A 13,227-nucleotide genomic window follows, 5' to 3' on the forward strand; every position below is an offset into this window, starting at 1 on the left:
GAGCACGATTGACGAGTGAGAAGGATCTGAAAGTATAGAGGGCGATGATGTGCACCGGGAAGGAAACGGCGCCTGCGTTACAGCTATAACAAATAGAATAGGTGGTCATGTAATTAGTAGCACTGCTAAAGTGTTGATGTGTGCCCATGATGAACTAACGTTCCACAAAAGTCAGTATGTGTCTAGTTAGTACAGCAGTGCTGGCGCACACTATATGAATTTGTTGGCTAATATATGTTCTGGATTTGATCAATTGACTCTGGCATTCTGAAGTCCAGTGTGGACTGGACTGGCTGCTACATATGCAAGCCTGAAAACCACGAATGATGGGACAGGCAAATACACAAACGACAAAGCGCTCACAGTCAACGAACGTTCATTGCGTGTTGCTCACGCAACACAAAAACACAAAAGTCCGACAACTGTACAAGACAAGTGTCTCGACAACGTCAATTTATGTGGTTTGATAAAGTGCCACAGCTCAGGTGTGCAGCCAGACACCCATGTACAATTTTATCTCCTATCAAACAAACGATTTCGAGCTGTGTTAGTTTTGCTGTATTGAATGCTTCATACCTTTTGCGTGTTACCTGGTTTGCACACTCTCTTAGAAAGGCTGTGCCACTCAGAACGGGCCAGCATCCGCAGTCTTTGCATTGCAATGTGACAAAATATAATTAAATACTGGAATATTACGTGGCAAAACCACTATATTGCCATCTGCAGTAGTGGGCATAGCGCATAAGAAGAGGCAAGTAGAACAAGAAGGAGGAAGCGCGCGTGTTACCCCCGCCCTCTCGATAGCCAGTTCCCACCACCGTGTTTTTCGTGAGCCCGCTGCCTGCATTAAACGTCGCGAGTCCTCTTTGAATACACGTGACGAAGTGGTGGAGGTGCTGGGTATTTCAAACTCATACCGCAAAACCCTGCTGGAAGCGGAACCACCAGCGCAATACCAATTGAGGCTCCCGTCCATCTGGCCAGCCGTAGGATCAGGGGACTACCTCCGGAAGACAACACAACAATTGCAACCACCTCAAACGGTATGGGTAGCACGATGACGACCAGGTGGACCCTTCAGAACCCACGGGTTTCAAAGTTATTCCATTGCAACGTGTTCGAAGACGTCGGAGATTGGATGGCTGATTTTGAGCGCGTGGCCTAGTACAACGAAGCGGACGACGCGACTAAACTTAGAAAGTTTTATTTTTGCCTGAAGGATGGCGCGTATACGTGGTTTCAAAACCATGAGGAGCAACTGACGTCGAAGCCTGAGTTCCGCCGTCAGCTCCTAGACGCCTACACCAGTGCTGGTCGCTTCGAACAAGCAGAACGTGCGATACATGCCCGCGTACGAAGACATGACCTTCTTCGAAGACATGACACGACTGTTCAGACGAGCAGACCCAGGAATGACCGCTGACAAGAAGTTGCGTCACCTGATGCGAGCAGAGAAGAAGTCGCTCTTGGCTGGTCTTGCGCGGAGCCCTGATGCAGCTATCTGTTATCTGATGCTGCTAATATGGAGAAGATGCTTCAGCAGCGATCGAACTACCGCGAGCGGCAAGTGAACGCGACTTCTCATTCCGATTTTTTACGGCCACTGGAGGCAATGACGACAACCTCTTAGAACTCATCCGCACCGTTGTGCGCGAAGAAACGCGGAAGGTTTAGGGTGCGTTACAGGCTACGGTGAGCTCCATCGCGAGTGTTGTATAAAATGAAGTACACCAAGCGCTGCGGTCCACCTTTCAACTTGTTGACACCGCGCCTGCACCGAAAGAGCACCGGCGTGCGACCTACGCGAAAGCCCTCAGACTCCCTGCTTCATCATCCCCGTTGTTTGTTCACGCCGCTAACGCGCTTGCACTTTCACCAGCCCAGCCGGTACACTACATGGCAGAATAATACACTCCTCCAGCGTTTCCCCTTGCCGGCCCTCCTTCTGTGCTTCAGCCGGAGCAGCCAGTGCATTACGCCGATGATCGACGCGTGACCCCTCGGAAGTCGGAAGTTTGGCGCACACGAGACTGCCGTCATCTATGCTTCGACAGCGGTGAGGCAAATCATTTGTAGCGTCAGTGCCTATACCGACGTCTCGGGTTGCGGGGCTTTTCCCCCAAGTCGCTGCCACCTAGACCAGGCCAATAACCACAGGATATTGAAGATCATCTGCCTCAACAGTGTACGCCACCGCCAACCGGGCGGCAGGCACGCTCGCCATCCCCAAGGCGATTTTCCCCACCACTCCAGTGATATTCGAGCGCAAGATCGCCAAGTCGCCGCCGGGAAGACCAACTACAGCGATATTTGGGGGCGAGCCCGCTGGGAGTGAACGCGCTGAGGACCTCCGATCGACCAGGACAAGGACGGGCCTCGATTCGACGACAACTGCAGCTGAACAGAATGACTGGCTTTCGCTCGACATACCGGTGATGATTGATGGTTACGCGGTTAGCGCTTTAGTGGATACCGTTGCGGGCGTTTCTATCTGGAGCGGGAAGAAAGCGACGCTTCTGAAGAAAGTAATTACCCCTTGGCATGGTTCGCAGATTCGGATGGCTGGTGGTCACGTCGCTACTCCACTGGCAACCTGCACAGCTAGACGTCGGATTCGAGGATCGACATTTGTGGCGAGCTGCCTTGTCCTGCGCGAAGGCTCCCGTGACGTCATTCTCGGGGTTGACTTTCTACAAGAATACGGCGCTGTTGTTGACATACAGGGAAATGTAGTCACCTTCTCAGCCGACCGAGCAATCGACGGATACGACGACAACCGACGTGACTACGCCCATCGTGTTTCCGCCGAAAGTGTTACGCTTCCTCCACGAGCCCGTGTCCTAGTCGAAGTTATGTGCGGTGGAATGCGCGCAGGCGAAGTGGTCGCAGAAAGCAACTTATTCCATCTACTGACGCAAGGTACTTGTGCGGCTAGGAGTGTGCTACAGCTTAGTTTTGCCCGTTCTCACTTGCTTGTCACCAACTTCAGCAACGAGCATCGCCACCTTTTCCGCGGCACTTCGATTGCGTTTGCCGACGAAATACAATATTTTGCCTCTGAAGCCGTGGGGATGCCTGACAAGTCACTGGCCAACATCGACATTATTTCAGAGCTTTAATTTTAATTAATTTTGTGCGTGCCTATGAGTTTACGTAACTAACTAAACAACGTCCAGAATGTTATAAATTAGTACGCTCGTCTTTTGTTGCAGTAACTCCCGTGCTGCGGCAAAAACAGGAAACTTACGCCGACCACGGTGAAGTTCGTAACTGATGTTTGGGCTCCCACACGGGAGCCTTCGTCATAATGAAGGGCAAATCAACATGGTAACTAGGTTATATTTAGTTAAGTTCGTGACGTAAGGTGCGGGCGTAGATCGGATTAAGATTCCCGTCTTTACAATTAAATGTGCGTGCCATTGCTTGTATATGAAGTGACTCATAACTAGTCAATGGCAGGCACAAAAAAGATTACCTTGGTCGGCGTCGGTTGCTTGCTTTCTCCATGACTCTTCAACCCGGCTAAGTTTCGTCAGAACCTCAACCTTAACTGCCATGCCATTCCCGCTTCATCGAACTATACTGCTCTATAAACCACTTGTACGTTCAAAGCTCGAATATGCATCAGACAAACACAATTAGGGGATTATTTCGCCAATGTCATGATTAATTCAGTCCAGAACCATTCCGCTGGACTATTCCTCTCAAATGAGTCTAGTTTAGCCAGCGTGTATCCCACAAAGTTAACAACTGAGCTAACGCACCCTAATGCCAGGTGCCCTAGTTCCTCTTATTGCGTGCGTGCTAAATATATCTTACAACTCCCCGCCATTTGTCATTCCGCGTTTATCATTAAAAGAACGAGGCGCGAAATTTCAAATCAATCTATACTCTCAGTCAGCTTTTGAAAGCAATCAAAGGCTCGAATCGCCTTCCTGCTTCGGTCGAGTCCATTAGTAATCCTCAGATGTTCAAATCTGCTGTCTATGAACATCTGCTCGTTTATAAAAGTATGTGCTTGTACTTTTAGCATACTGCCATATCATACCGGGTTGGCTATGCGAACGTATCAATTACATCAACGGAAATCCCGATTCGAAGGGATGTCTCTTCGCGAAGGCAGCAACTCTGCTGAAGATGCTCAGCTTGAAAAAAAATAGAAAAGCTGTTATGTTTATATTCGGCAAATATAGAAGAGAAGACTCTCCGTCAAAGTTAATGCAGTTACGCCACATTACAACACTAGAAACCCGCAGAAAGAACACTCTATTGACATTTTTGTGAGCGCTTATCAGGAAAAAAATAAGCTCCGGCTTCCAGAGTGCATTAAGCTTCTTCCAGTGAGAAAGACTCGAGATGTTCATGGGCGTTAGCTTGCTCCAATTTTTGCCAGAACTAACAGTTTTAAATCCTGCTTTTTCCCTAGAAAAGTGCAAGAGTGGATTACCGCCATCTGTTTTTCCTCACAAGATTTTACTGCGGCGCTATAACATCTATTTACCTCTAAAATTGTGTTTTATGTATCGTATTTCTGTATCGTTTTTGTCTTTGTGCTTGTTTTGTATCTGTGTGCTGTTCAAATGGCACGTTTTTCTACTTTCTAGCGTATAAGAATGTATGATTTCACTCCTGGTTGGGCCAAGCATTGGCCTGCAGTATTTTTGTATAAATAAGAAATGCTACTGCTGGATCCCTGACGAAATCAAGTCTCCTTATCAAAACGGTGGCTTTAACGATACGCTTGTTTGTAAGCCTCTGGTTGTTTACTACCTTGATACCCTTCTCTACCGTTGTATTGCTTAGATTTCTGAGCATCTGACATACACCAGGCAATATGGTGAGGCGGCTACTTAGTTTCTAATGCTCAGTTTCATGTTGGCAGCGCGGGCCTAATGCACGCGCACACAAAAACAACGAAGCAGACTGGACGACCCGTGGTCTAGTCTACTTCGCCACAGATATACACCACACTATTTAGCGGTTAGACATGCTATAGACTGACAAAGCTTAGGAATTAGAATCAATGCCGAATATCTCATCATCCTTCGGTTCGCAGATGGCATTCTCCAGTTCAGCAATGCCATGCATCAAGTGCAACCAATTTTTCAGGATCTTAACCGAAAAAGCCTAAGAGATCACAGTTTGAGAATCGCCGACAGAGTTCGCCGCTATCGTTGTGCTTTGAGTGTAAGTTGCTTTTGTGGGTACAGGTTGGCCCAATAAAACATTAGTTTCACCTTACACAGTTTTGCGACTGTTTTCTTTTTCGTCATTGCAACGTGACATCTGATGTAGGCCAGGCCTGCGCTGAGCGATAACGTTTAACCTTCATTAGCCGGTGAAAAATTCGTCACCAGGGAAAGATAAATAAGGACAAGTGTCAATATCTTTTTTCCGCAGAGCGACATGACCTAATGCGTAGTTAAGGAATCGGAGCTTACAATAAATATGTTAGGCGGACATATAATGCCAACCACGTGGATAAATTTGTAGTGGCGCCAACCAATGCAGCACATGTAACTTACTGGTTGAACTGCCCACTGTAATCTAGGAGAAAGTCTACCGAATGCTGCAAGAAGCATGGCCTTTGGCTCCTTTATTTTGTGTTAGAGTTAGAGTCAAAGAGTTTATTCAGTGTACGTATGGTACAGTTGCCTAGGGCGCAGACCAAAAGGCAAGTGGATGCATGACAAGGAGTCTGCGCCCTTTGTGCTCCCATTCGAGAGCGCAACACATTCAGCGCATAAAATAAACACTAATACAGAGTGGTTGGTTAACATTGAAACGGGAGTTATTTTATATTGAACATTTATGTACAATTGGGAAAATGCTGTGAGAAACAACAGAAAAACAGCAACAAAAGCAGTGTTGCTAATGCTCAGATGCTGATGCTAAAGTGTCAATGTTTAAAAAATAATGTATGGGTATAAAGTGCGGCAAGCTGTGATTTGGTAGAGGTAGAAAGAGGATGAGGAAAGCTTAGAAGAGCGTACACACACACACACACACACACACACACACACACACACACATATATATATATATATATATATATATATATATATATATATATATATATATATATATATATATATATATATATATATATATATATATATATATATATATAGAACAATGATAATGCCATTCGCGTCACTACGAAGAAAGATGACGGTCGAACGAGCTCTTGAAAAACAATTTTGAATGTGGCGAAAGTTGTTTAGATCAAGTATCTGAGAGCTGAAGCCATTTGCCTCTCATCTAGCTCTAAATCAGAACTGAATATTTATTTTCTGATCTAATTAGAACCATTGATCCGTAGAGGTGGTAGTACATAGCTATTGGCAAAATTTACAAAACGACGCGGATATATTTATTAGCAGTTTTTTTGTTGCTCACCTCGATAATATATTACAGCCTATTGCATTGTGGTTTATTTTCTACACATGTCTACAGTTGCTAGGTAAAAGTATAAATATATATTTAAAGGTCTTACTCACGTTTCAGGTCAATTGAATCTCTTGCAATTCCTCCGTTCAGGACAGCCGCGTTAACAATGGACCATGCATTATGCACCACAGTGTCTCTATTTGTATAGTAGTCAAAGAAAGCATCAGCCATAAGGTTGACTGCATTACACTCCTTATAACGGCAAAGTTTTTCGTTTGCTTCCAGCAGTACCTTAGTCGAACCAACGACCTCTTTGACAGCGTCGTCAACTATTTGTTTGTAGGGCTCCAGGCTCTGAAGCATGTGTTCGTCTGTTGCAGAAAAAAATGGCAGGTTAATATCGCGAAAAATATAATTTCTCATTATATAGCCCTTCCTTAGCTCACCCTACCATTTGTTAGGTAAAAACATTTTCTAGTGTATACCTCTACATTATTATGAAGCAGCAGAAACCTGAGTAAGATAAAGCACACAACCATCCATACAGCGCAATTTATTATGGTAACCGCAAGTATCTTGGTGCGGTACAATCATTTACAAGCAGGAGAGGGAAGTTGTCGCCCGAGTAGGTATATTGAACAGCCATCCCATTTTTTATCATACATGTAAGCTCTTTTCTGTGGAGAAATAGAAATAGCGAAAGAAAAAAAAATATTCACCACGTTCAACTTTTTCAAACTTTATAAAACTAGTCACACCCTACAGCTTGCTGGGTCAGGAATAATATCTAGCACATGCGTCTGTATTAAATATTGACGACCGTAAAATTGTATTTATTACACTATCTTTTCCTCGCTGTCTCGACTAATCTCGTATAATCATAAACTTTCCAGCTAGTCCTAATGTTGCCTTATCTGTATTTATTGTGGAAGGTTTCTGGTTAAATTTAGGGGTGTGTATTGCTTTTCTTCGCATTTAGGTTAGTCAGATATATATCTAGGTTCATATGAATAATCTATGTATCCAAAGTGCACGCAAATTGTATGTCAGTATATATCGGCAGAATATAGCTTAGGTTAACCTTAACAAAAATAGTCCTACCGGCCTGTCGAATACCAACAAGAGTAAGAACTCTTGTAAGACCACAAGAATTCTCGCCCTTGCGGCTCTTTCTCTATAAGGAAGGAAAACATAATGTCATACCAAAACTAAGATTACATTAAGGCATCACTAAGGCGCCTGCCATTCCTTGGGTAAATGTGCAAAGCCCTGCCTAAAATAACATAAGACGAAATAACAGCAATAAATCAGTATTCCATCCCCATTTCACATCCCATACGTGATCAAGGTATGCCGGCTTTCAAAGATTTATTCGCAGGAAAATTAAGCTCAATATCTTGTCTTTTGCACGGCACTGCAAGCAGCATTATTGTCTTCGTTTATTTTTTTTTTTTTTTTGAGTTTGTGTATCTTTAATGATACTCGCCCGCTCCTTTCAAGAGGCTGTATGGTGCAGCGCGAAGCGGGACAAGGGACACAGATAAACGACGACAAACCCTTTGGAAAAGTATCTAGCCCAGACCATCAATCACCCTATTAAGTTTCATTTTTTTAGTTCTTCAGGCACCCTTTTTGTTATTTCATGGAAAACCAGCTAGCCCAAACTAGCACCCTTTTCAGCTCCTTCCCAGGTTTACACTGAGGGAGAAGCAACACATAATGCTTTCTTTTTTGTGTGGGGCGTCACCTGGAACAATGTGGCCGATATCTCTTCCATTTCGGAAGCATAATGAAGGTCGGACAGGCAATGTTTACGCTGCGAAATCTTTAAACGAAGCTCTTGCATATTTCGCTTTTTGCAACCCCATAAGGTTTCCTATTTGCGGGGAATATGACCAATTATTCATTACCTACAGAATGCCAATAAAGAATTTTGCGAGCTAATAAAGAATCATGTATTTAAAAACATGTATTGATTGGATCTTCACGATACAAATATTTTCTGACATGGGACCAAGCAAGTTCAGCGAATGAATCAATAAACTAAAATATTTATTTCAGTTTTTTACATAAAGAACTGGAGTTCATGAGAAAACAGCCAGTCTAGATTACTGCTTGACGCGTCACCAACATATAGCACCAAGAGGAAAAATTCGTAATATCCCAATAAACTGTGGAAATGGGTTCAGCTCAACACAGGCATATAATAGTCATCGCAATTCTGGCATATCTAGCAGATAAAGGCAAACAGTGGGGAAAAAAAAGAACAAAATCAATTCTTGTCTTGCTCACGATAAGCTTGCCGGGCACAGAAGGGAGCGGAAAACATGAAAGCAATATCATAATTGCGTTAAATATAAACAAGGCATGCAGTATCATGCACCGCGAAGCTGAAATACAAAACACAAAAAATAACGAAAAGCTATTCGAACTTACAAGAAATTCGTGGAGGACGCCATAGCACAAACTTTGCAAACACTACTACAATGCGGTGTTTAAACATTTGGGGGAAATGTATATATTTCATAATCTGCACACCGTAATTTTTTCTAAACATAGTAAAGCATTAGGTCTACGGGTTTCAGACAGAGTTCCACGCGGTGAGTTTAACCATGCGATAAAGAATTGAGCCATTGCACGTTACTGCCGTTTCACAAAACAGGCATGTCTACAGGCATCCATGTTCTCTGCAAGTACTATATCATGTTGCAGACGTTTAGCGCAAGTAGGCGCGATATAACGGCAAGAAGCTTTGTCAAAATGTAAGAAGGGTTGGAGAAAGGCAATCTGGTCTCCTTTGAAAATTTGTACATGTCAAATTTGCTGGTAACAACTTCGACCAGATGACTACGGTGAACATAGGTGTATTCTAGTTAAAAATTAAAAGCAAAAATGTTGTGTCGATGGTTTATTTGTCTTTTGTAAGAAACAAACCGTGTTGCTTCGGCGGTAGCTCACTTGGACAAGTCATTTTATTACACATTTGAACATTTATTTTAATATATATTAAAATAATGATTTGCTTAAATATTTCACGAAATAATCACGTATCATTTCATGTGCCTGCATCGCCTGTACAGGCAATACAGTAGGGTGACATCACAAGGAATTACAAACAAAGCAAAGATTAAGCCTATAAAGGGTGATCGAAAACATGGTGTCGTAAATAGCAAATAACATGGGAGGCAAGATATTCCACCGTCTCATCGTGCGTAGATAGAATTAATAAAAAGATACATCACCCCTAGAAGAAAACTTATTTTTTGACGCGTGGTCTTGTTTTTGAGACATATGTGCAGCGATGAATCGAGCTAGTTGGTGCACGTTCAATCTTCTTGCGCTCTGAACCTTAGACTAACGAAGAAATTGGGAACAGTAGCCAGGAAAGAAGAGGCCGGAATCTCTCGTCATTCCTTGTCAGTTTTACTCCTCCTTGTTTGCGTAAAGCACCTTCCGCAGATAAATGAATATATATGATACTTCATTATGATATTCCTCCCTTTATACGCCAACATTGCGATGATTAATTTAGTGGAGTAATTAGGGTGTCAGGATTTTTCTTAATGCCTAATATTTGTTCACTGCAGCTTACGTATACATTCTGTCACGGTAATCTTCCTGCTTTACTTATTCAGTATAGTAAGAGCGCCCCTATTTTGGGTGTGTTCCAATTGATCTTTGAGTACGGTTGTGTAAGAGACCCAACAAACACAGGCACATTGGCACAGCGCACGAGCTAAATGTGCTCCTTTGGTTTATAAGGTTATTTCGAAAAACACCATTGCAAGCAACCCAAAATTTGTACCGCCTTATTGCAGATGTAATTAACATGAATGATCCTTTTTAGATAAGAAGACATAATACTTTAGCGAAGAAGAGGAACGCTGTAGTGGGCCATCCTCATCCCCGCTTTCCAGCGGGTCACTCTCTCCAGTGCACTTATCGAGGAATGCCGCTCATGCTAAGAGTCCGTGCCCTGCTCTAACGGTCGGTCCCAAACGCCGGTGACTAATAAACGCCTTCAGAAGTGGTGGAGGATTCTTCGGCCTACAACATCCATCCTTGAACTTGGATCCCGTACCCTACGCTAAACCGTAACTGAAGACGCATCCCAGCGGACCCCTCCTATTCCATCCCAGTAAGTGCCTCCGCCATCCATCATGTGCTCTGGTGTGCTTCGCCACATGAACAATGCCACTTTCAACGGCGCTGAAGACAGCAACGTCGACGACTGGCTGACGACTTATAAGAGTGTAAGCACCCACAACAAATGGAACGGCACCGCGAAACTGAGCAACATGCTCTCATATTTCGCGGCTGTGGCCAGTCTCAGGTACAACAACTACAAGTCCGATTTTCCGATGTAGCGCTCATTCAAGACTTCTTTAATGGCTGTGTTTGGTCCCTCGGCTGTGCGCAAGCTGCGTGCGAGATCGCGTATGCACGAACGTGCAAAGCAGCTGGGTGAATCATTTTCCAGCTACATTAAGGATGTTCTCGACTTGCGTAAGACAGTCAACGCGATGATGTCAGTGTGAAACAAAATTCGACACGTCATGAAGCGGATAAAGGACGATGCTTTCAACATGCTTCTTGCAGAGAATCCTCAGTGCGTGGCCGACATGGACACGTCGCCCTTCATCGTGCGACGAATACGTTACTGGTTTGGCTACCATCTCTGACCAGTAAGCGCTGCTTGCAGAAATGAAAGCGGTGGTGCGGGAGGAAGTTGCACGCTTGCTCTCCTTGGCAAGCTTCGCTCAGCCTCGTCAAATTTTAGGTCTCAGCCTGCCTCTCATTTTAAGCCTCCGCTCCGTCGCGCGAACGCGTAAGGAAATCGGCGAGGTCTTGCCACACCAGCATAAATATTTTCCTGCGACTTCACCACTCAGGTACGCTGAAGTCGTGGCAGTTATGACTTACGATGTCTCTTCACGCGTTTTCGAGTAACTATGGGTCCACGAAAATTGGATACAAAGAAGATGGTGCTCCTGGATCCTTACAGTTTCTCGAAAAAATCTACCGAGGTTTTGGTGAGCCGTACCTTCGATGTTTGGAGGCAGCATTACGAGATTAATATTTTCGAGAAACCGAGAAACTATGGCTTCATTGTTTCATTTGGCACGTGGCTTATGATAAAGGTACGCATGATCGGCTTATCATTGAGTAGCACACGACGCATGTTGGTATTTATTGCATGTTTTTCTAATTCTTCGAGTCACCATGTTCGTCCGACACGGTTGCGCTCTGGCGTGACCGCCGCTGATCGCTCGCGAGAATTGTTCGCTTCGTCACGATGCTGCAGCGGACGCCGCTTCGGAACGAACCGCCGACGCTCACAAGCTGCCAGGTTTTGTTATCGTTTACCCTTGCGATAATTTGCCACAAAGAAGGAAGTAATACGCTGATATACGCGGCGTCGGCGGCTGTGATACACTTGAGCACGGCCTATTAGGTATTCAGACAGCAGCCACGCACGGCAGCTCAACTTGTGTGGCAACGTTCATTCATCGTAAACGTTTGACAACGGCCATCAATATTCACCGTTGTATAATTGACGCATCGCATTATTTCAGCTGTAGCGAGATTTATTTAAAGGTGATAATTAGTGTACCAGCAGCGAGCAGCTCGAGTTTCCTTGCAGTAGATGTATTTGCACGTCCTTCTGATCTACTGGCATGTACCCATTCTTCGAGATCGGCCAAGAATCGGGTGAGCTATACCGAAGTGTAAAATATGTGAAAGTGTTATAATAATTAAGGTATAGTTGAATGATAGAGCTTGTAGCGCCTGCATATTTTTATGCAGAAAAATCTACCATAACAATATAGCAAAATAATTCAAGTTAAATTTCAGGGACAGAAAAGGAGGCTAAATATGCGTATTCAGACTTTAAATCTCGTTGATCCTAAATGAAAATCTTGGATGGTAGCGCTAACCTTTTCATCGCTGGCCCAAGTGTAGCAGCGCCCGAATAAAGCACATATTCAGCAAATAAATGTAATCGAAACAGGCGGAGTGGGGTTTCTAGTGTTCGCTTTATTAACCTAATGTATTGCCGACAATGAATTTAAAAAAAAATGTTATATGGTCTCATCTTCCCTACATGCATCACAAATTGGTGGGAGTGCCAACCCAGCACTGTATAAATAAAAAGTTTAAGAAGGTGTGCGACAACGAAGCCTACTAATGGTTACTTTAATTTTTATCTATCGGCATAGTCCAATTTTGCGCGGGTACAATAAGTGTTTAAAATCCGAGGAACTTGTTACAGATGCTACACAGAATTCTTGCATCATCACTTGCTTCCGAGATCTTGCAGCTGTGAGCAAGGCTGACGAACAAAGAATTTGATTGGCTGGGTTAGGGGGCTGTCGACACCTTCGCCAATTATTCCGCCGTTTAATTTAGAGCTAGGCCTGTATTCCCAGGTACCCAGATTAAATGGATATTAGGAAAGCGCTGTGGTACTAAGGATTTATGCACAGGCAAAACGTAAGATTGATTAGGTGCTGTGTGTGAAATAGACAAGGACAAAGAACCAACAACAATGACTACATAATCTATTGTTGGGCTTAAATACGAAGTGCCAGTACTTCTGCAACAAATTCTGCAAGAAATAATAATAGTATTTTGTACAAACTCTGGAGGCCGCAGGAAAAAGGATCAATCGAGGATGGGGCTGAATTTACCAATACCACGTTTTCTTGGTTTTGCATTACAACAGTCACAATGACTACATTTCTCTGTAATTTTACGAACTAATGCTGTAAAATATCACTTAACATTCGTTAAGCTAGGCGTTTTCCGTGACATGGAAAAATATCGTCAAATTTT

The 13,227-nt window shown here is 43.8% G+C and overlaps 1 protein-coding gene across 3 annotated transcripts in view; it reads right to left on the bottom strand.

Moving 5' to 3' along the window:
* Positions 1 to 13,227, bottom strand: part of LOC126526649 (protein 5NUC-like) — a 152,875-nt gene that overhangs the window by 34,944 nt on the left and 104,704 nt on the right. For all 3 annotated transcript variants that reach the window (XM_050174515.3, XM_055068330.1, XM_055068329.1), the window contains one exon: positions 6,501 to 6,761. In XM_050174515.3, the coding sequence (XP_050030472.1) occupies positions 6,501 to 6,761 (261 nt within the window). The remainder of the gene's footprint in view (positions 1 to 6,500; positions 6,762 to 13,227) is intronic.

This window comes from Dermacentor andersoni, chromosome 8 (genome assembly GCF_023375885.2).
Source record: "Dermacentor andersoni chromosome 8, qqDerAnde1_hic_scaffold, whole genome shotgun sequence".
In the NCBI taxonomy this organism is placed as follows: domain Eukaryota; kingdom Metazoa; phylum Arthropoda; class Arachnida; order Ixodida; family Ixodidae; genus Dermacentor; species Dermacentor andersoni.